This window comes from Erithacus rubecula (assembly GCF_903797595.1).
Source record: "Erithacus rubecula genome assembly, chromosome: 20".
Classification (NCBI taxonomy): domain Eukaryota; kingdom Metazoa; phylum Chordata; class Aves; order Passeriformes; family Muscicapidae; genus Erithacus; species Erithacus rubecula.
This window is the reverse complement of record NC_136672.1, coordinates 8,223,413-8,247,570: the sequence shown is the minus strand read 5'-3', so window position 1 is coordinate 8,247,570 and position 24,158 is coordinate 8,223,413. Positions and strand designations below refer to the sequence as shown.

Below are 24,158 nucleotides of genomic sequence, written 5' to 3'. Positions count from 1 at the left end.
CAGCCTGTCGTGTTAGGCTCCATATGGCTGCTTTCTACTTCCAGTTCATCCCCATGATGAAGCAGAAACTGTCGGTGAAAAGAGTGTAGCATGCTTTGTCTGCTGGCAGCTTGTTGTATGGTGGGGCTTCTTCAACCCACTTGTTCCTCTTCATCAGTGAGACCAAAGTTTTCACCATCTGGCCAGTTTGTAATTATCTCCAAAATCCCAGGGCGATTTGGGTTACCAATACGGGCGCGCTGCGTGATGAGGGCAATCCACTTGCTCCATGTGGTGACGGTGGCGTGGTGGGTAGAGGGAATGTTTCCTTTGAACATCCACCCCAGCACTGGCAGTCGGGGTGCCAGGAGAAGTTGTGCTTCTGTGCCAATCACCTCTGAGGCAGCTTGAACTCCCTCATAGGCAGCCAGGATTTCCTTCTCTGTGAGTGTGTAATTGGCTTTGGACTCTCTGTAACTTCTGCTCCAGAATCCCAGGGGTCAGCCTCGGGTCTCACCAGGCACCTTCTGCCACAGGCTCCAGGACAGACCATGGTTCCCAGCTGCAGAGTAGAGCACATTCTTTACCTCTGGTCCTGTCCTGACTGGGCCAAGAGCTACTGCATGTGTGATCTCCTGCTTGATTTGGGCTAAGGCTTGCTGCTGCTCAGGGGCCCAGTAGAAATCGTTCTTCTTGCAGGTGACCAGGTAGAGAGGGCTCACAATCTGGCTGTACTCAGGAATGTGCATTCTCCAAAAGCCTATGGCACTTAGGAAAGCTTGTGTTTCCTTCTTGCTGGTTGGTGGAGACATTGCAGTGATCTTATTGATGACCTCAGTGGGGATCTGGCTCCGTCTGTCTTGCCACTTCACTCCCAGGAACTGGATCTCTCGGGCAGGTCCTTTGACTTTGCTTTTCTTGATGGCAAAACCGGGTCTCACCAAAATCTGGATGATCTTCTCTCCTTTCTCAAATACCTCCATTGCTGTGTTCCCCCACACAATGATGTCATTGATGTACTGCAAATGTTCTGGAGCCTCACCCTTCTCCAGTGCAGCCTGGATCAGTCCGTGGCAGATGGTAGGGCTGTGCTTCCACCCCTGGGGCAGTCGGTTCCAGGTGTACTGCACGCCTCTCCAGGTGAAAGCAAACTGAGGCCTGCACTCTGCTGCCAGAGGAATGCAGAAAAATGCATTGGCAATGTCAATGGTGGCATACCACCTTGCTGCCTTGGACTCCAGCTCGTACTGGAGTTCCAGCATGTCCGGCACGGCAGCGCTCAACGGTGGAGTCACTTCATTCAATGCATGATAGTCCACAGTCAGTCTCCATTCTTTATCAGATTTGCACATAGGCCACATGGGACTGTCAAAAGACAAAGTTCTCTTCATCTCTCTTTTTCTTTGTTCATAATTTATCCTAAGGAACAGAGATCCACTTTTTCCCTCAGGGCAAAGGATTTGCAGAACTCTTCAATCCCGCCAAGTCTTTTTCACGATTTATAGGAATTTTTAGTGTAGTACAGTCCATTTTTATAGCTTACAAAAGGATTTTTTCACAGTACCTCCTCATTCTCCTTCCATCTAAAACCTGAACTTTTGTTTCACTGACTTTGGTGTATACTCTCTATTTTCCTTCTCTCACTCAAGGGAAGATAGAAGGTCTGCAAATCTTACTTGAGCATTGGAAGGGTTAAAACCTCACACAGAAGTTGCAGGGGCTGGGCCAGGCCATGCTGAAGCTGTGTTAGGATCTCAGGCTGCCCAGGCCATGTGGGAGGGGGAGCTGGGTGAAAACTGCCAAGTCCAGCCAGGGGGAAAAAAATGGTGACAAACCTCTGGCTTCACGGCTGCCCTCCAGCACTGACTACACCCAGATCCTGCCACAGGCCAGGGGTCTTCCTTCCACCTTGCCCAATAAGCAGAGGTGTGGAGGGGCTCTGTCAGAATGGAGCCCAGCTGCCTCCCCCCACGGCCACGTGGGCGGCTGGGCAGGCTTGGCCACCCCCTGGCTGCCCTGAGCCAGGGGCAAGGCAGGGCCAGAGGAGGGGTTAGGATCTTAGCATTGGGCTTCTCTCCCCCCTGGCCATCAAGGCACCTGGTTAAAAAAGGGGCCTGGCAGCTTCCTGAGCCCACCATTGCTCAGACCAGCTGCATGGGAGGGCCTGGGCCAGGTCGGTGTTACTTTCTGAAAGCCCAGAAATGAAAGAGGTCTTGTCTGATGTCTACTTGCTTCAAAACGTGATTCACGGAGCAAACTAATGTCTCAAATTGGTTTTCTCAGGCTGTCAACAACTAAACTAGCCTCCAACTGGTCCTATTAATTCACAGAGGACGTGCTCATGGAGAAAAACATCGGAGTGTGCCCTCCCCCTAGGTGTCTTCAATGCATAACCAGCACAATGGGCCATGGATGGTCACTGCTGACTGGGAATGTCTCGTATCTCTGCTGTCACACTGAGCAGGTGTATTTAACCCATTCCTCCTGCACTACAGAACAGGCTGTTCCTGCTGCCACCCATCTGAACCCCTGGAATGGAGGCTGGGCACAGGAAGGATGTCACAACTCAGGCGAGGACACCCCACTAAACAGAAAACCTTCTGCTGGGTTCGGCAGTGAGTCAAACTGCTCCTTGGAAATTTTGGTAAGCACCAAAACAGATGGGGGAAAAGGGAAGGAGCAGGGGAGAGTGTACCCACCAAAGAACGAAGGGGGAAAAGTGAGTGTGAAGGAACAAAAGGCAGGAAAAGTGAAAAAAAGCAATAAAAATTAAGAGACAGAACGTGGGGGATACAGTAATGAGGGGCCTCCTTTTCTCCAACAGAAGGAACTGTTGGGCTCAGCTATCAGCACAAGCTTCTCCAGCACAACCATGTGTGTCAGTGGCAGGAGCAGCTGCCTTCACACAGGCACACAGAAGCAGCTTAGCTGACAAGAACAAGCTTTTAGAGATACAGAAATGACCTTGGCTCAAAAAGGTGGGGAGAACTTGGGAAAATAGAACTCCAAAGTCAGAACTGAACAAGAATGTGAACTGTAAATCTGAAGACTTCCTTTTCCCCACTTCTAGGGTTTTGTTCATTAACAGTGCAGGATTTCCCTCACCAAAGACAATGGGTATGTATTGCTTTCAGAAAATTTCTACTTTGCATGTTGCAATTTGCTTTTTAATATCTGCATTCGAAGGAGTCGTCTCTAGTAGGGAATTAATCAGTACTTGTGTCATCATCTTAGTGTTTGTATTGATGGTATCCTCATTTAGCAGAAAATAACCAGACTCAAGTGGCTACATGATCTACCTAAACCTGTCCAGTTTAGGGAAAGGGAATCCAGCCTTGTCCATTCTCATCAACCTTATCACATCATTCCATGCAAAACGCATTTTGAGGATCATTTCCCAGTCTCCTTCCTAGTTTCCTGCTTTGCTGATAAATTAGTCTTGCACTATTGCACTGCTTCTGATTGAGATTATGGATACTTTGTCATCAGAACTGATTTACGTGAGAAGATCTGCTCTCTCAGAGTGACTGGTATAAAAAATATAATCTAACAGTGTGACCAAACAAACATTAGTTCATATTAATAATACATGATTTTTAACTTCTAGATTACAAAACATTACCTATGGTTGAATGGGATGAGAACCATGTCAAATGTTGGCTGGAATCTACTGGAATCAAGAAGGAGCATGTGGATAAACTACATGCAAAAGAAGTGACTGGTCCAGCACTGATGAAAACTGGATGAGTCTTTCCTCAAACACATAGGAATGAAGGAAGACCAAATCCCACATCTTAATCCAAGAGAGAAATGAAACTTCTGCAGCTCCAGCACAGTGCACAGCAAGCTGATGGCTCCAGCAGTGAAACATGCAACAGCACAGATGCACAAACAGGCCCAGCCAGAGCCAGCACTGCCCCTGCTCAGGGCACAGCCAGCAGAGGCAGCTCTGGTGCTGTGGGTACAACCAGCAGCGAGAACACAGCTCCTACTTCTGCAAGAAGCAAAAAAGCAGCAAGAAATCCCAGCCTCAAAGTGCTGATGAAGTTTTAGAGCTTAGAAAATGTCGGCCATTTAAAAGTGAGGATACTGATTTCAAATATGTGAAAGACACAGTTCTTGCTCCAGAATCAGGAGTCAGTGATTTAATCGTGCCTTGCCACGAATACAAATCTTTTGCCATTGCTGGCAGAACTGAGCAGAGATCAACTGCAATCAAAATTTGCCTCTGAAGTGATACGTTTTGCTTCAGCCTGCATGAACATTCGAACAAATGGCACCATCCATTTTGGTGTCATGGACAGTGTTGAGGACAAGGCCTGGAAACATGGACAGATCGTTGGTGTGAAGGTCAAAAACAGAGAAGACTTTTTTGAGGCATTGAATTATATAGATAGGTGCTTTTGCGATGATTTACAAGAAATTGCATGGAAATGTATTCACCGACCTGTGTTTGTTGAAGTGATTTCAAAGGATTCAGAGGAAAAAAGATTTGTAGTGGAGGTTGACATTGAACCAACATACAGCTTGGTAAAGAACAACTGTTTTGAAGTTTATTTGCCCAAATACAATGAAAGCAGTCGGAAGGTGATCCTGACCAAAGAACCAGCTCTCTACCAGAGACTAGGTGCAAAGTCTGAACCTGTGCAACGTAACAAACTCCTTGCTTTCATTCAAGCTACACAAGACAGGGATGCTCACAGACAGAGAGCTGAGCTCTCCAGCACACAAGTACCTACAGAAATACCTCAAGATTTAGGAAGAAAGTTATCAATTCTATTAAATGATGGCAAAAGCTATATGGATGATTCCCTACGGTACATCCTTGTCACAAACAGATGTGAACAGGATAATCTGAACCACATAAACTTTTTAAGGCACTTGAACATTTTCTGTGTCTTTGACTTTGATGAAGATTCTAATGTGTCAGGGCTGTACAGCAAATACAAAGAGCACCCTGAAACAAGTCCTTATCTTTTACAGGATTTTTTCAAAGAAATTAAGACTGATAATTCTCCCTCTCAGAAACTGTTTCATCAGATCAGCTGGATATTCTGCAATGGGTGCAGTGACTTCCTTGGGGATGAAAAACCTTGTGATGAGAATACATGGATTAGAACCAAAAAAAAATACCTGAAGAAAGTAATTACTTGTATCTGTGAGGAAATTCTGCCAGAGGGCTCTTTCATTGTGCTTTTTCTATTGCTATCACCAGTGCAGAAACCACTTATGGACACTTTTCAGGAATTCTATACAGAGATGAATGGCATGGAGTACATCGTCTGCATTACAGAGTCCAGAGAAAATTACAAAAAGTGGGCTCAGCTAGCTCAGGAATCCTGCAGCATTGAGACACTAGAACAATGCAGCGTTGTGGGTATGAAGCTCAGTCACGTAGATGCCACCATCCAGTCAATGCTGCCTTCCACAGCCCAACCCAGACACCTGCCAGCTTCCACTGGAGGCGTGTGTACACTTCCCTTGTGGGAAGAAGAGAAACTGTATTCCCTAGAAATCCTTTGTGCTGACCAATGTGATGGTATGAACTTAAATCTTTGGACTGAAAAACAAAAACTAAAACTAGAACAAAATTTTTACCGCGGGAGAAAAATCATGTGGGAAAACTTGTGGCTTGCTGATAAAAAACTCTGTGGGGATATCATTGAACGTGAAGCATGCACAGAGGCAAGCAAACTTTTGGATGGCATTTTACGAGGAAGTGGACAAAATTATTCTGTGGCTAAACTAAAGATATTTCACCATCCTGGGAGTGGTGGAAGCACAATAGCACGGCAGGTTCTATGGAAAAACAGAAAGCGTTTTAGATGTGCTGTATCAAGACCTCATATTCACCTTCAACTGTTTGCAAGCATGTGCTCGCCCTTAGAGACTATGAAGAAAAGGAGATCACTCACTGTTTCCCTGTGCTGCTCCTGATCGAAGATTATGAGGACGAGTACTTTGATGAACTACAGATGGATTAATGAAGGCTATAGAAACCAGGAAAATGAATACCTGCAAGCCTTACTTCATCCTCATATGCTGCAGACGATACAGTGACCCTGAAAGGCTTTGCAAGGCTTCGCCACTGGACACAGTCGCTGTGACTCACAAAATGACAGAGTCGGAAAACAATCTGTTCAACAATAAACTTAAAAAGCTGCAGCAGAAATATGCCAAGCCAGAATTCATACTTATGTTTGTGCTGATGTGTAATGAGTTCAATACTGAGCTTATGAAATATCTCACCACAGACTACATTCCTGAAGAAGTAAAAAGAACATTGAGAAGGCTTCATTCCCGCTTACAACACTTGCTCCAGAAACTGTACAACGCTATGGAATGGATTCCAGGAGAACTAACTTATTCCAAACAAATAAAATCCAAGAGAAGGATGATGAATATTACAATAAGGCAGAACTAATTTATAATCCCAAAAAATGGCTGACAGTCAGCAGTATACTCTTAACTCTTTACCTCAGCATTACTTATGGCTGATAGCAGCAATGGTCCTGACATTCATGAGACACGTGATGATTTACAGAAGTTGTGGAAGAAATGTCACCAATATCCTGTCATTCTTAACAGATAAGAAAGAGGTCAGTTGAAAAGCTAGAAATGATCCTTAGTTTCTATTCAGAAAAAACGCTGAGAAACTGGCTGGAGGACAATGATTATTCTGAAGCACATCACATTAGCCTGCTTAGCACCAGGATCAGCCATACTCCTTCCACTGCCAACTCTTCGTGAGCTCAGTCAAAGATTGAGTCAGAAGACAATTTCCTGCAAGTGCCTTTTTCTTGCTCACTTTGCTGTACTGGCCAGATGAAGCATTAGACAAAGAGCCTAATCCCAAAAAAGGTGAAATTTTAACTTCAGCCCTTCAAACCCTGAAACGCTTATATGACATTAAAATGAAAGACATTCCTAACATGAAAGAAAATAATCTACACCCTTTTTTTTGGGAAAGGGTTATGGCTTAAGCAAGATTGTGCACAAAAATAAAATTGACATATTAATGGTGGGTCCTTGGATGAGAAGAGAATGAAATGGCTGCATGGAACTTCCCATAATTTGTGACAATCTCAAAAGAGTTTCTGGCTGGACCAAGGACAGGAATTTATTTATACGTGGTCATGTGAAGGAGCTCCGTATCTTGCCACTCCATCATGAATCAGTTCCTGCTGGAAATGAAAATGTGACCTTTTATTTGGGCTTTTCATTCAATGGTCTTGTTGCTTTCAATATTGAGGTTGAAAATGATCCAGCCATGAGAAGAATGTAAGGTATCTAGTACAGTACTGTATGCACATGCTCTTAGAGGGTACTGCATTGGAAATGTCCAGTCTCACATTTAAAAGTGGACAGGCCTGGGTAACTACCAGGCAACAAGAAAATCAGAATGAACATGAACAACTATAGTAGTGACCAAATAACCACAATATTTTGAAACGAGTAATGTGAACTTTGAGCCAAACCTTTGACAGTTTTGCAGTTAGAGAAAGTAAGATTTCAAATGAAAGACAACAACTGATCCCTTTCTTACCCCACAGATTAGGATTTGAAATTAATTTCTGGGTAGTCTTAATCAGTAAAATAATTTGTCCAGTGTAATTACATTTTGCTTTCTGAATCAGCAACAGAAAAGTGAACTCACATCACATACACTGTTCTCCAACATGTACCATATATGAAATGACTATCAACTGCAAAGCCACCATCAGTATGGAAACAATTCTAAAATTGATTGCAATAAGAACTGATAAATCCCAGGTGTCAAAATCTGCATAACTCCTCCACTGTTTCTATGCTAGGTTACAATGTAAATCTAAAGCCAGAAGTATGTATTCTTATCACCATCTGCTGAAACCAGGTGGGGCAGAGATTATCTCTCTGGGAGATATCCTCTAATGGGCCATCTGTTAAAAAACAGATTTTATCTTGCCCATGATCTATCCTTCCTCCAGGAAGATATCTGCTGTTAATGGGCCATTGAGGCCCACTGCACAACTGATAAAATTATGTCATCCCATTGGGAGATGCTTCACCTAGGGGGAGGAGCCAAACACTTCTTACCTAGATAAAAACTGAGATTTGGAACACCAAGGCAGCCCTTACTCACTGGTTTCCAGAGGACAAGAGCTACCAGACCTTTCTACAGGATCACTACTTCAACAAGACCACTTCATCTGGACTGCTACCACCACCCTAACTACTGGGGTGTCAGACTGTATTCTGACTCTTTCAATGGTTTTTCTTTTGCACTATTACATGTATTTCTCTATTTTCCTATTAAATTGTATTTCTGACTTGGAGTCTCTCACTGGTTTTGCTTTCAAAACCATTGCAGCTTCTCTGTGTAATATTACCTTACTAGCCATACCTGTGTCTGGGGTGGGGTGCAGTCATGGGTGACATAAATGATTATTTGTAAGCACGGTTATGTGTTCATAGTTCAAACAATTCCTGCACTTGGTGAAATGATTTTGCATTATCATCAAAGGAATGCCATAGAACACAGAACTCAAATTTCTATGGAGTATATATTCATAATTTGAAAAATGCAAAGTTTTTCAGTGCTGTGTCTGCAACAGCCATGCCATTACTTTCAGCTTCTAATAACAAAAGTGTGCCTTGTTAGAGTTTCACACTGTTTGATAGAAGATACTGTGACTAAAATTGCCAAAATCCCTGTAGTATAACTAGTTTTAATCTAGTAAGTATCACTTTGAACGATTACCATTTCTACATGAGATTTATTACCCTACCTGAGGATATACTTCCAACAGTAGCTAGGTATGATTTGCTTTTCAAACTGCAGCCAAGATCAGGGCACAGCCAAAAACTCTAAAACAAACTGCAGGCCATGGTGAATTCAGAAGGAAGAATGAAGATTATTGTCTAGTCCAAGCCTTCACATTCTGGCCTCAGCAGAAACAACTGCCAGGCATGAGCTGGATGGCCAGAGAGATCCCCCCTGCTCCCCAGCCCCGGCACAGGGGACAGGAGTATGTTTGAGACTAACTGGGCAAAGGCAGCCTGTCCTGGTCTAGCCTGGGGCATTGGGATGGCTTCAACCCAGAGCAGAAACAGGACTGAAAAATAAGTTTCATGGGAGTGAAAAGCAAAGCAGTGACTGCTCTCATGATCCAGAACCTGCTCAAATACTGTGGCAGAAGCACAGATTTTGTTTTTGAAAAGGAACCGTTACCATGATGAAAAATTACAGCCAGCTTGGCCAAGAGAGTCTATCTTGTAACTCTGCCTGCACACCCAGCTCAGTTCTGCAGACAGCAGTGCTTTGCCCTGGAGCCCACACTACTGCAGAAGCTTGAGTCTTGTTGCTGAGGTATGAACAGGGGTCTTGCTTTTCAAATATGCCCACTTCTACCTTTTAAGAAATTAAAAGTTGAGATTCAAACTCCTTAGTTCATTCCCCGCAGAAAAAAATCCCAAAATAGGGAAAAAAACCAGCAAAAACCCAAACAACAACAAAACCCAAACAAATAAAAACTCAAACCAAACCAAAAAAAAAAAAAAAAAAAAAAAAAAGTTTTAGAGAAAACTTACTTTTTTAGAGAAAAAAACTTACTTTTTTTAGAGAAAAAGTGTAAACTTCCAGATGAATTTTTGGGGTCACATGTTGCAGGACCAGCTGAGGCTCACAGGGCAAGGGCAAGTACAGACCCACCCTTCCTACTTCCTACCAGTCGTGTTCACATTGGGAGGGCTTTAACCTGCCAGGCAACAACTGCCTTTGCTCTAAGCAGCTCTTAGTACAAAGCAGTTCCAAATGCCCCTCAGATTGTGCCAGAGCTCAAAGACCCAGAGCACAAATGTCCATTAAGAGTTTCTGCACAGCAGCAGTGTCCCTTCAAGGGTTCTCTACTGCACCTGTCACACATACCCAATTCAAAATGCCTGCAATTACTCCATGTGATAGCATTAAAACACCCATTTATCTTTCCTTTGCCACTTCTCAGAAATAAACTGGAGGGGAACAGTGGTAGCTAAGTAAGACCAACCAGCCTAGCACAGTAATCCATTCTCATTCTGTACTCAGGAGGTGCAAGGACACCCATCTCCCAAGCTGCCTCATCTGTTCAGGGCAGTGAAATCAGGGCAGTGTTTAAGGGGTGCCATAGAGCTGAAGAACCCCTTTTCCTGTGTGTGGCTGGTAATTCCATCCACAGGAGGATGTGGTTAAAGATGCAGTATTTCTTTACGCTGGTCCTGAAGCTGAGACAAAGCATTGTGTGTGCTAGGATGAAGAAATGCTGAATTCTAATGTAGCTGGGGTGTTCTTTTACAATATATTTATTTAATATATTTATATTTATTTAATTTTTACTACAAAGTGGTATCAAACCCAAGTGGTACAAGTATGAAGCATGCCAAATCAGTCTTAATCAGTTTTGTGTTTATATTGAATCATCAGAAAACAACTGGAAGAGGAAAGTGATACTGCATCTTTCAATGGAATTCATTAAAGGAGAAATTACAAAGTGAGGATTTGTATGACTGTGCCATTGTGTCTTAAATAAATTATTGCGAGTAATATGTACGATGGGGTATGTACAGCAACTTTTCTGGAGATAATTTACAGGATGTTTTTTTCCTACTTTTACAATGTGTGAGAGCAATATACCTAAGATGCCAAACTGTGCAGGTTACGTGTTTCTAAAGCTTAAAAAAATAACGGTAATTTGACCTAAAAAAGATTCAAAGCTTATTTCATACTTTTGTATTTCTCATGCAAAGGTCTTTTATAAATCTACTAAATAAAGACTTGTGCTCAGACTAAAACCCCACAGCTTTTAGTGCCAGGGAGCACAGGGGCCAGGGCCTGCAGCCTCCCTCAGCAAGGGACACGAGCCTGGATTCCTTGCCTGCTCCAACCATTCCTTGCCTGCTGATGCAACAGGATGCAGGAGTTGAGCAAAGCACGAGGGAGCACCGAGACTCCCTGAAGGAAGAGCAGCGTGGAGTGAGAAGGAAGGTGAGATAGAGGGCAGTAAGCGCGGTGGATCTGAAAGTTTAAAATACAAAGGAAAGAATAAATATGTGCCACACGCATTCCTGACACTTAGCTGGCTTGGTGGGGCTAAGGCTGCTGGATTCTGACAGCAAAGGGGTGGAGATTTAGCTCATCAGGAGTGTTTGTCTAAAGCAATTTCCCTGTTGCGGTTAGTGTTTGTGTTACTCCAGCTTCCATTTTCATAATCTGGATAATGGTTGCTTCTGATATTGGTTGCTTCCAAAGCCCTCCCTATGTTGTTCCAAGATGGTTTCTTCCTAAGCTGTATCCACTCCTCTTTCTGCTCCCCTGCGCTCTCATTGGAAGGGGCTCTGCAAACCGCCCCCTCACTCCTCTCCTAAGGTTATCCCATTGGCTGGCCGCTCCCTATAAACACCGTGCACGCTGCTCTCTTCCTCTTTCACTTCTGGACATCTGGATGGGAGCGTGTTGTCGAATCCCAGAAACCTTCTGTAGACTCTTTTACTTTTCTCCCTGATGCTGGTAAAGCTAAGCTCACTGTAGAGTTGCAGCTCTGAAGTTCAGCTCCTGGTGAATTTATCCTGGAGTTGTTCCACATACCTTGGCGTGGCTGCTGGTGTTCTAAAAGAGCCAGCTAAATACTCCAGTGGTTGTATCATTTTTCCTTTTTTATTTCCGGACTAAATTTCAAGAGATCCGCAGGAGCTGCAGAACACCCGCAGTGCTCAGACTGCTGCCCGTGCAGAGCCTGGCACTCGAGCTGTTGGAGCACCTTCCCTCATTCCTCCTACGGGAAGGTCCCTGCAGGCAGAAGCGCTGCAGCACTCGGCCATCCGCGGGCTCGGTAAGGTAAGCCCTGGTGCGCTGCGGGTCATTCTCAGCCTGGCGGGTTACTTTACTGGTAGCAGGTTTAAGGATAAGTGAGGATGTCCCTGCACTGCCGCCCCACCGGGGTAGGAGCTGCTGGGCAGCTCTCCACGGGCTGTGCGAGCATCTGGGGCTCGGACAGCTCTGCCCGCACCCCCGCAGCTGCACCCCGTCCCTGCCCATGTGTGCAGCCCAGAGCACCCAGAGCACACCGCAGCAGAAGCCACTGCCAGCCCCGACTGCTGCCAGAACCAGGAGGGGTCGGGGCCCCATGGGCCCCCCAGCCGTGCTCCCCCAGCCCTGAGCCCGCTCCGTTCAGCCTCTGCTCCAGTTTCCATTCCGTAGTGTGTTGGTTATGCATTGAAGGCACCTGAGAGAAGGGCACAATCAGATGTTTAGAAAAACTGAGAAAAAACATGAGAACTTTTTCTGTGAGTTGATAGGACCAATTGGAGGCTGGTTTGTTTGTTGACAGCCTGAGAAACCAATGGGAAAAGTTAGTTTGTTCTGTGAATATGCATCTTGAAGCAGGTAAATGTCTTTTTCATTTCTGGTCTCTCACATGGAAACACTGACCTGGCCTGCTCCTAATTCTATCTCACAACAAAAAAAAAGTATATCAAAATTGGCAAACCTAAAGTGTAACATTTATTAGTGTTAAAGTCAAACTAAACCAAGACACTCAGCAAGGCTCTTTGCTCTCAAGCGCTGCCTGATGTACACTGTCACAGCAGGCTGGGGTGGAGGGACAAGCACAGGAGGGGATTCACTGCAGGCTGACCCACGGTACAAGCCCAGCCCTGGGAGGTGGCCAAAGGCACCGAAAGATCAGTATTTCAGGGACATTTTTAGTCGCCTTTCTCACGGAAGGCTTCACCGAGTGTCAGTGGAAATCTGTCTCCCACCATTTTCATAACCAGCCTGTTTATTTACTCTGAGGGATGCCTTACACCTACAGCACATCAGGGCAGTCCCATAACAGGCTCTCCCCTCAGAGCCACTTGCTCACACCAAAGCTCCAGCCATGCTTCAGCCAAGGCTTCCACAGGGCTGATCAGGGCAGTTGAGGAGGACTGAGGTGATGGTGGCAGCAGCCCAGGTGTGAGAGGGATGGAGGAGGGACTCAGCTGCTCAGCACGTGGGTCGTGGTGCTCAGCTGGGTGTTGAAGGTAGGGGGCTGAAGCAGGAAGGCAGCAGTGCAGTGCCCAACAGCAGGGAACGTGGCTCTTGGTGCTGGGATGGTGGGGGTGGTTGGTAGGTAGCAGCACCGGCCTCTTCCTCCGACTCCACCAGTGAGCGAGAGAGACAGAGAGGGAGCAGCTGCCCCCACCTCCTTTACCTGCCCCCAGTCTCATGGTATTTTACCTCTTCCCTGCCCCCCATCCTGCGAGAGAAACTTCCAAAACAACCAAAGGGACAGGGAGTCTCTTCACTCGCCCTGTCACTAGCCATCCATGCTACGGTGTAGCCAACAAGTCTCCTAACATAACAATGGGGAAAATTCTACAGACAGAATAAAAAGGGAAAAACAAAAAAACCAACCCCCAACAATATCCACCACAAACTTTTCCCATACCGACATGCTACATCAAATTAAAACCTTTATATTATATACATACGTGCAGTTACAGGCACAGTATCATAGGTAGTTCACCCTAGAACAAGGTCTCCTTGGGGTACGCATCGGGTCTCTCCATTATTTTGCATCACCCACCAAGTGGGTGCAACCAGTGCAATCTGGTCCTTGAGTGAAAACCACCCCCAAGGACAGGATTGTCTTTGCTGGAGGCAGAGTTCACCCAAACGGTTTTCCCTAACATGCCTCTCAGGTGTACCACTGGAACCTTATCTCCATCTGCTGCTCCCAAGGGCTCTGACTGGCCAGGGCCTGCTCGGTTAGTGGAACCTCGGGTATTCACCAATCATGTGGCCTTTGGTAGATTGATCTCCCAGTTCTTGAAAGCCCAACCACCAAGTGCTTTTAAGGTGGTTTTAAGCAGACCATTGCACCGTTCGACTTTCCCAGCCGCTGGTGCATGGTAGGAAACATGGTACATCCACTCAATGCCATGTTCTCTACCCCAGGTTCTTATAAGACTGTTCTTGAAATGAGTCCCATTGTCTGACTCAATTCTCTCAAGGGTGCCAGGCCTCCAGAGGACTTGTTTTTCCAGGCCCAGCATGGTGTTCCGAGCAGTGGCATGGGGCACAGCGTAAGTCTCCAACCATCCGGTGGTGGCTTCTACCATGGTCAGCACGTAGCGCTTGCCCTGGCGGGTCTGAGGCAGTGTGATATAGTCAATCTGCCAGGCCTCTCCGTACTTATATTTGGACCATCGCCCCCCATACCAGAGGGTCTTCACCCGCTTGGCCTGTTTGATGGCAGCGCACGTGTCACAGTCATGAATAACCTGAGAGATGCTGTCCATGGTTAGATCCACCCCTCGGTCTCGTGCCCACTTATAGGTGGTGTCTCTGCCCTGATGGCCTGAGGCATCGTGGGTCCATCGAGCTAGGAACACTTCTCCCTTGTGTTCCCAATCTAAGTCTATCTTTGAGATCTCTATCTGTGCAGCCTGATCTACCTGCTTGTTGTGCCTGTGTTCTTCATTAGCCCGACTCTTGGGAACATGGGCATCCACATGACGGACTTTCACAGGGAGCTTCTCTACCCGAGTGGCAATGTCTTTCCACTCATCAGCAGCCCAGATTGGTTTTCCTCTATGTTGCCAGTCAGCCTTTTTCCACCTTTCCAGCCAACCCCACAGAGCATTGGCTACCATCCACGAATCAGTGTAAAGGTAGAGCTTTGGCCACTTCTCTCTTTCAGCAATGTCCAGGGGCAGCTGAAAAACTTTGAGTTCAGCAAGTTGACTTGATCCACCTTTTCCTTCGGTAGCTTGTGCAGCCTGTCGTGTTAGGCTCCATATGGCTGCTTTCTACTTCCAGTTCATCCCCATGATGAAGCAGAAACTGTCGGTGAAAAGAGTGTAGCATGCTTTGTCTGCTGGCAGCTTGTTGTATGGTGGGGCTTCTTCAACCCACTTGTTCCTCTTCATCAGTGAGACCAAAGTTTTCACCATCTGGCCAGTTTGTAATTATCTCCAAAATCCCAGGGCGATTTGGGTTACCAATACGGGCGCGCTGCATGATGAGGGCAATCCACTTGCTCCATGTGGTGTCGGTGGTGTGGTGAGTAGAGGGAACCTTTCCTTTGAACATCCACCCCAGCACTGGCAGTCGGGGTGCCAGGAGAAGTTGTGCTTCTGTGCCAATCACCTCTGAGGCAGCTTGAACTCCCTCATAGGCAGCCAGGATTTCCTTCTCTGTGGGAGTGTAATTGGCTTCGGACTCTCTGTAACTTCTGCTCCAGAATCCCAGGGGTCGGCCTCGGGTCTCACCAGGCACCTTCTGCCACAGGCTCCAGGACAGACCATGGTTCCCAGCTGCAGAGTAGAGCACATTCTTTACCTCTGGTCCTGTCCTGACTGGGCCAAGAGCTACTGCATGTGTGATCTCCTGCTTGATTTGGGCTAAGGCTTGCTGCTGCTCAGGGGCCCAGTAGAAATCGTTCTTCTTGCAGGTGACCAGGTAGAGAGGGCTCACAATCTGGCTGTACTCAGGAATGTGCATTCTCCAAAAGCCTATGGCACTTAGGAAAGCTTGTGTTTCCTTCTTGCTGGTTGGTGGAGACATTGCAGTGATCTTATTGATGACCTCAGTGGGGATTTGGCTCCGTCTTTCTTGCCACTTCACTCCCAGGAACTGGATCTCTCGGGCAGGTCCTTTGACTTTGCTTTTCTTGATGGCAAAACCGGGTCTCACCAAAATCTGGATGATCTTCTCTCCTTTCTCAAATACCTCCATTGCTGTGTTCCCCCACACAATGATGTCATTGATGTACTGCAAATGTTCTGGAGCCTCACCCTTCTCCAGTGCAGCCTGGATCAGTCCGTGGCAGATGGTGGGGCTGTGCTTCCACCCCTGGGGCAGTCGGTTCCAGGTGTACTGCACGCCCCTCCAGGTGAAAGCAAACTGAGGCCTGCACTCTGCTGCCAGAGGAATGCAGAAAAATGCATTTGCAATGTCAATGGTGGCATACCACCTTGCTGCCTTGGACTCTCGTACTGGAGTTCCAGCATGTCCGGCACGGCAGCGCTCAGCGGTGGAGTCACTTCATTCAATGCATGATAGTCCACAGTCAGTCTCCATTCTTTATCAGATTTGCACACAGGCCACATGGGACTGTCAAAAGACAAAGTTCTCTTCATCTCTCTTTTTCTTTGTTCATAATTTATCCTAAGGAACAGAGATCCACTTTTTCCCTCAGGGCAAAGGATTTGCAGAACTCTTCAATCCCGCCAAGTTTTTTTCAGGATTTATAGGAATTTTTAGTGTAGTACAGTCTATTTTTATAGCTTACAAAAGGATTTTTTCACAGTACCTCCTCATTCTCCTTCCATCTAAAACCTGAACTTTTGTTTCACTGACTTTGGTGTATACTCTCTATTTTCCTTCTCTCACTCAAGGGAAGATAGAAGGTCTGCAAATCTTACTTGAGCATTGGAAGGGTTAAAACCTCACACAGAAGTTGCAGGGGCTGGGCCAGGCCATGCTGAAGCTGTGTTAGGATCTCAGGCTGCCCAGGCCATGTGGGAGGGGGAGCTGGGTGAAAACTGCCAAGTCCAGCCAGGGGGAAAAAAATGGTGACAAACCTCTGGCTTCAAGGCTGCCCTCCAGCACTGACTACACCCAGATCCTGCCACAGGCCAGGGGTCTTCCTTCCACCTTGCCCAGTAAGCAGAGGTGTGGAGGGGCTCTGTCAGAATGGAGCCCAGCTGCCTCCCCCCACGGCCACGTGGGCGGCTGGGCAGGCTTGGCCACCCCCTGGCTGCCCTGAGCCAGGGGCAAGGCAGGGCCAGAGGAGGGGTTAGGATCTTAGCATTGGGCTTCTCTCCCCCCTGGCCATCAAGGCACCTGGTTAAAAAAGGGGCCTGGCAGCCTCCTGAGCCCACCATTGTTCAGACCAGCTGCATGGGAGGGCCTGGGCCAGGTCGGTGTTACTTTGTGAAAGCCCAGAAATGAAAGAGGTCTTGTCTGATGTCTACTTGCTTCAAAATGTGATTCACGGAGCAAACTAATGTCTCAAATTGTTTTTCTCAGGCTGTCAACAAATAAACTAGCCTCCAACTGGTCCTATTAATTCACAGAGGACGTGCTCATGGAGAAAAATATCAGAGTGTGCCCTCCCCCTAGGTGTCTTCAATGCATAACCAGCACAATGGGCCATGGACGGTCACTGCTGACTGGGAATGTCTCGTATCTCTGCTGTCACACTGAGCAGGTGTATTTAACCCATTCCTCCTGCACTACAGAACAGGCTGTTCCTGCTGCCACCCATCTGAACCCCTGGAATGGAGGCTGGGCACAGGAAGGATGTCACAACTCAGGCGAGGACACCCCACTAAACAGAAAACCTTCTGCTGGGTTCAGCAGTGAGTCAAACTGCTCCTTGGAAATTTTGGTAAGCACCAAAACAGATGGGGGAAAAGGGAAGGAGCAGGGGAGAGTGTACCCACCAAAGAACGAAGGGGGAAAAGTGAGTGTGAAGGAACAAAAGGCAGGAAAAGTGAAAAAAAGCAATAAAAATTAAGAGACAGAACGTGGGGGATACAGTAATGAGGGGCCTCCTTTTCTCCAACAGAAGGAACTGTTGGGCTCAGCTGTCAGCACAAGCTTCTCCAGCAACCCCCTATTTCTTTCACAACCATGTGTGTCAGAGGCAGGAGCAGCTGCCTTCAAACAGGCACACAGAAGCAGCTTAGCTGACAAGAACAAGCTTTTAGAGATATAGAAATGACCTTGGCTCAAAAAGGTGGGGAGAACTTGGGAAAATAAAACTCCAAAGTCAGAACTGAACAGGAATGTGAACTGTAAATCTGAAGACTTCCTTTTCCCCCCCCAGGGTTTTGTTCATTAACAGTGCAGGATTTCCCTCACCAAAGGCAATGGGTATGTATTGCTTTCAGAAAATTTCTACTTTGCATGTTGCAATTTGCTTTTTAATATCTGCATTCGAAGGAGTCGTCTCTAGTAGGGAATTAATCAGTACTTGTGTCATCATCTTAGTGTTTGTATTGATGGTATCCTCATTTAGCAGAAAATAACCAGACTCAAGTGGGTACATGATCTACCTAAACCTGTCCAGTTTAGGGAAAGGGAATCCAGCCTTGTCCATTCCCATCAACCTTATCACATCATTCCATGCAAAACGCATTTTGAGGATCATTTCCCAGTCTCCTTCCTAGTTTCCTGCTTTGCTGATAAATTAGTCTTGCACTATTGCACTGCTTCTGATTGAGATTATGGATACTTTGTCATCAGAACTGATTTACGTGAGAAGACCTGCTCTCTCAGAGTGACTGGTATAAAAAATATAATCTAACAGTGTGACCAAACAAACATTAGTTCATATTAATAATACATGATTTTTAACTTCTAGATTACAAAACATTACCTATGGTTGAATGGGATGAGAACCATGTCAAATGTTGGCTGGAATCTACTGGAATCAAGAAGGAGCATGTGGATAAACTACATGCAAAAGAAGTGACTGGTCCAGCACTGATGAAACTGGATGAGTCTTTCCTCAAACACATAGGAATGAAGGAAGACCAAATCCACATCTTAATCCAAGAGAGAAATGAACTTCTGCAGCTCCAGCACAGTGCACAGCAAGCTGATGGCTCCAGCAGTAAAACATGCAACAGCACAGATGCACAAACAGGCCCAGCCAGAGCCAGCACTGCCCCTGCTCAGGGCACAGCCAGGAGAGGCAGCTCTGGTGCTGTGGGTACAACCAGCAGCGAGAACACAGCTCCTACTTCTGGCAAGAAGCAAAAAAGCAGCAAGAAATCCCAGCCTCAAAGTGCTGATGAAGTTTTAGAGCTTAGAAAATGTCGGCCATTTAAAAGTGAGGATACTGATTTCAAATATGTGAAAGACACAGTTCTTGCTCCAGAATCAGGAGTCAGTGATTTAATCGTGCCTTGCCACGAATACAAATCTTTTGCCATTGCTGCAGAACTGAGCAGAGATCAACTGCAATCAAAATTTGCCTCTGAAGTGATACGTTTTGCTTCAGCCTGCATGAACATTCGAACAAATGGCACCATCCATTTTGGTGTCATGGACAGTGTTGAGGACAAGGCCTGGAAACATGGACAGATCGTTGGTGTGAAGGTCAAAAACAGAGAAGACTTTTTTGAGGCACTGAATTATATAGATAGGTGCTTTTGCAATGATTTACAAGAAATTGCATGGAAATGTATTCACCGACCTGTGTTTGTTGAAGTGATTTCAAAGGATTCAGAGGAAAAAAGATTTGTAGTGGAGGTTGACATTGAACCAACATACAGCTTGGTAAAGAACAACTGTTTTGAAGTTTATTTGCCCAAATACAATGAAAGCAGTCAGAAGGTGATCCTGAGCAAAGAACCAGCTCTCTACCAGAGATTAGGTGCAAAGTCTGAACCTGTGCAACGTAACAAACTCCTTGCTTTCTTTCAAGCTACACAAGACAGGGATGCTCACAGACAGAGAGCTGAGCTCTCCAGTACACAAGTACCTACAGAAATACCTCAAGATTTAGGAAGAAAGTTATCAATTCTATTAAATGATGGCAAAAGTTACATGGATGATTCCCTACTGTACATCCTTGTCACAAACAGATGTGAACAGGATAGTCTGAACCACATCAACTTTTTAATGCACTTGAACATTTTCTGTGTCTTTGACTTTGATGAAGATTCTAATGTGTCAGGGCTGTACAGCAAATACAAAGAGCACCATGAAACAAGTCCTTATCTTTTACAGGATTTTTTCAAAGAAATTAAGACTGATAATTCTCCCTCTCAGAAACTGTTTCATCAGATCAGCTGGATATTCTGCAATGGGTGCAGTGACTTCCTTGGGGATGAAAAACCTTGTGATGAGAATACATGGATTAGAACCAAAAAAAAATACCTGAAGAAAGTAATTACTTGTATCTGTGAGGAAATTCTGCCAGAGGGCTCTTTCATTGTGCTTTTTCTATTGCTATCACCAGTGCAGAAACCACTTATGGACACTTTTCAGGAATTCTATACAGAGATGAATGGCATGGAGTACATCGTCTGCATTACAGAGTCCAGAGAAAATTACAAAAAGTGGGCTCAGCTAGCTCAGGAATCCTGCAGCATTGAGACACTAGAACAATGCAGCGTTGTGGGTATGAAGCTCAGTCACGTAGATGCCACCATCCAGTCAATGCTGCCTTCCACAGCCCAACCCAGACACCTGCCAGCTTCCACTGGAGGCGTGTGTACACTTCCCTTGTGGGAAGAAGAGAAACTGTATTCCCTAGAAATCCTTTGTGCTGACCAATGTGATGGTATGAACTTAAATCTTTGGACTGAAAAACAAAAACTAAAACTAGAACAAAATTTTTACCGCGGGAGAAAAATCATGTGGGAAAACTTGTGGCTTGCTGATAAAAAACTCTGTGGGGATATCATTGAACGTGAAGCATGCACAGAGGCAAGCAAACTTTTGGATGGCATTTTACGAGGAAGTGGACAAAATTATTCTGTGGCTAAACTAAAGATATTTCACCATCCTGGGAGTGGTGGAAGCACAATAGCACGGCAGGTTCTATGGAAAAACAGAAAGCGTTTTAGATGTGCTGTTATCAAGACCTCATATTCACATTCAACTGTTTGCAAGCATGTGCTCGCCCTTAGAGACTATGAAGAAAAGGAGATCACTCACTGTTTCCCTGTGCTGCTCCTGATCGAAGATTATGAGGACGAGTACTTTGATGAACTACAGATGGATTTAATGAAGGCTATAGAAACCAGGAAAATGAATACCTGCAAGCCTTACTTCATCCTCATATGCTGCAGACGATACAATGACCCTGAAAGGCTTTGCAAGGCTTCGCCACTGGACACAGTCGCTGTGACTCACAAAATGACAGAGTCGGAAAACAATCTGTTCAACAATAAACTTAAAAAGCTGCAGCAGAAATATGCCAAGCCAGAATTCATACTTATGTTTGTGCTGATGTGTAATGAGTTCAATACTGAGCTTATGAAATATCTCACCACAGACTACATTCCTGAAGAAGTAAAAAGAACATTGAGAAGGCTTCATTCCCGCTTACAACACTTGCTCCAGAAACTGTACAACGCTATGGAATGGATTCCAGGAGAACTAACTTATTCCAAACAAATAAAATCCAAGAGAAGGATGATGAATGTTATGATAAGGCAGAACTAATTTATAATCCCAAAAAATGGCTGACAGTCAGCAGTATACTCTTAACTCTTTACCTCAGCATTACTTATGGCTGATAGCAGCAATGGTCCTGACATTCATGAGACACGTGATGATTTACAGAAGTTGTGGAAGAAATGTCACCAATATCCTGTCATTCTTAACAGATAAGAAAGAGGTCAGTTGAAAAGCTATAAATGATCCTTAGTTTCTATTCAGAAAAAACGCTGAGAAACTGGCTGGAGGACAATGATTATTCTGAAGCACATCACATTAGCCTGCTTAGCACCAGGATCAGCCATACTCCTTCCACTGCCAACTCTTCGTGAGCTCAGTCAAAGATTGAGTCAGAAGACAATTTCCTGCAAGTGCCTTTTTCTTGCTCACTTTGCTGTACTGGCCAGATGAAGCATTAGACAAAGAGCCTAATCCCAAAAAAGGTGAAATTTTAACTTCAGCCCTTCAAACCCTGAAACGCTTATATGACATTAAAATGAAAGACATTCCTAACATGAAAGAAAATAATCTACACCCTTTTTTTTGGGAAAGGGTTATGGATTAAGCAAGATTGTGCACAAAAATAAAATTGACATATTAATGGTGGGTCCTTGGATGAGAAGAGAATGAAATGGCTGCATGGAACTTCCCATAATTTGTGACAATCTCAAAAGAGTTTCTGGCTGGACCAAGGACAGGAATTTATTTATACGTGGTCATGTGAAGGAGCTCCGTATCTTGCCACTCCATCATGAATCAGTTCCTGCTGGAAATGAAAATGTGACCTTTTATTTGGGCTTTTCATTCAATGGTCTTGTTGCTTTCAATATTGAGGTTGAAAATGATCCAGCCATCAGAAGAATGTAAGGTATCTAGTACAGTACTGTATGCACATGCTCTTAGAGGGTACTGCATTGGAAGTGTCCAGTCTCACATTTAAAACTGAAAGTGGACAGGCCTGGGTAACTACCAGGCAGTAAGAAAATCAGAATGAACATGAACAACTATAGTAGTGACCAAATAACCACAATATTTTGAAACGAGTAATGTGAACTTTGAGCCAAACCTTTGACAGTTTTGCAGTTAGAGAAAGTAAGATTTCAAATGAAAGACAACAACTGATCCCTTTCTTACCCCACAGATTAGGATTTGAAATTAATTTCTGGGTAGTCTTAATCAGTAAAATAATTTGTCCAGTGTAACTACATTTTGCTTTCTGAATCAGCAACAGAAAAGTGAACTCACATCACATACACTGCTCTCCAACATGTACCATATATGAAATGACTATCAACTGCAAAGCCACCATCAGTATGGAAACAATTCTAAAATTGATTGCAATAAGAACTGATAAATCCCAGGTGTCAAAATCTGCATAACTCCTCCACTGTTTCTATGCTAGGTTACAATGTAAATCTAAAGCCAGAAGTATGTATTCTATCACCATCTGCTGAAACCAGGTGGGGCAGAGATTATCTCTCTGGGAGATATCCTCTAATGGGCCATCTGTTAAAAAACAGATTTTATTTTGCCCATGATCTATCCTTCCTCCAGGAAGATATCTGCTGTTAATGGGCCATTGAGGCCCACTGCACAACTGATAAAATTATGTCATCCCATTGGGAGATGCTTCACCTAGGGGGAGGAGCCAAACACTTCTTACCTAGATAAAAACTGAGATTTGGAACACCAAGGCAGCCCTTACTCACTGGTTTCCAGAGGACAAGAGCTACCAGACCTTTCTACAGGATCACTACTTCAACAAGACCACTTCATCTGGACTGCTACCACCACCCTAACTACTGGGGTGTCAGGCTGTATTCTGACTCTTTCAGTGGTTTTTCTTTTGTACTATTACATGTATTTCTCTATTTTCCTATTAAATTGTATTTCTGACTTGGAGTCTCTCACTGGTTTTGCTTTCAAAACCATTACAGCTTCTCTGTGTAAGTATTACCTTACTAGCCATACCTGTGTCAGGGGTGGGGTGCAGTCATGGGTGACATAAATGATTATTTGTAAGCACGGTTATGTGTTCATAGTCCAAATATTCCTGCACTTGGTGAAATGATTTTGCATTATCATCAAAGGAATGCCATAGAACACAGAACTCAAATTTGTATGGAGTATATATTCATAATTTGAAAAATGCAAAGTTTTTCAGTGCTGTGTCTGCAACAGCCATGCCATTACATTCAGCTTCTAATAACAAAAGTGTGCCTTGTTAGAGTTTCACACTGTTTGATAGAAGATACTGTGTCTAAAATTGCCAAAATCCCTGTAGTATAACTAGTTTTAATCTAGTAAGTATCACTTTGAACGATTACCATTTCTACATGAGATTTATTACCCTACCTGAGGATATACTTCCAACAGTAGCTAGGTATGATTTGCTTTTCAAACTGCAGCCAAGATCAGGGCACAGCCAAAAACTCTAAAACAAACTGCAGGCCATGGTGAATTCAGAAGGAAGAATGAAGATTATTGTCTAGTCCAAGCCTTCACATTCTGGCCTCAGCAGAAACAACTGCCAGGCATGAGCTGGATGGCCAGAGAGATCCCCCTGCTCCCCAGCCCCGGCACAGGGGACAGGAGTATGTTTGAGACTAACTGGGCAAAGGCAGCCTGCCTGGTCTAGCCTGGGGCATTGGGATGGCTTCAACCCAGAGCAGAAACAGGACTGAAAAATAAGTTTCATGGGAGTGAAAAGCAAAGCAGTGACTGCTCTCATGATCCAGAACCTGCTCAAATGCTGTGGCAGAAGCACAGATTTTGTTTTTGAAAAGGAACCATTACCATGATGAAAAATTACAGCCAGCTTGGCCAAGAGGGTCTGTCTTGTAACTCTGCCTGCACACCCAGCTCAGTTCTGCAGACAGCAGTGCTTTGCCCTGGAGCCCACACTACTGCAGAAGCTTGAGTCTTGTTGCTGAGGTATGAACAGGGGTCTTGCTTTTCAAATATGCCCACTTCTACCTTTTAAGAAATTAAAAGTTGAGAT

General features: G+C 45.0%; 1 protein-coding gene and 1 pseudogene across 2 annotated transcripts; both read left to right on the top strand.

Annotated features, from left to right (window-relative positions):
* Positions 1–2,418: 2,418 nt before the first annotated feature.
* Positions 2,419–7,382, top strand: LOC306810520 (sterile alpha motif domain-containing protein 9-like; annotated as a pseudogene). Its single transcript, XR_013777851.1, has 3 exons — positions 2,419–2,623; positions 3,050–3,096; positions 3,587–7,382. The product of XR_013777851.1 is annotated as a sterile alpha motif domain-containing protein 9-like (transcript).
* Positions 7,383–17,190: 9,808 nt separating this feature from the next.
* Positions 17,191–22,397, top strand: LOC306810529 (sterile alpha motif domain-containing protein 9-like). Its single transcript, XM_079323215.1, is given in 7 exon segments — positions 17,191–17,369; positions 17,811–17,857; positions 18,348–21,066; positions 21,512–21,681; positions 21,684–21,755; positions 21,758–21,815; positions 21,817–22,397. Coding segments are annotated over 6 exon segments (3,231 nt in total). The 5' UTR covers positions 17,191–17,369; positions 17,811–17,853; the 3' UTR covers positions 22,025–22,397.
* Positions 22,398–24,158: the final 1,761 nt, after the last annotated feature.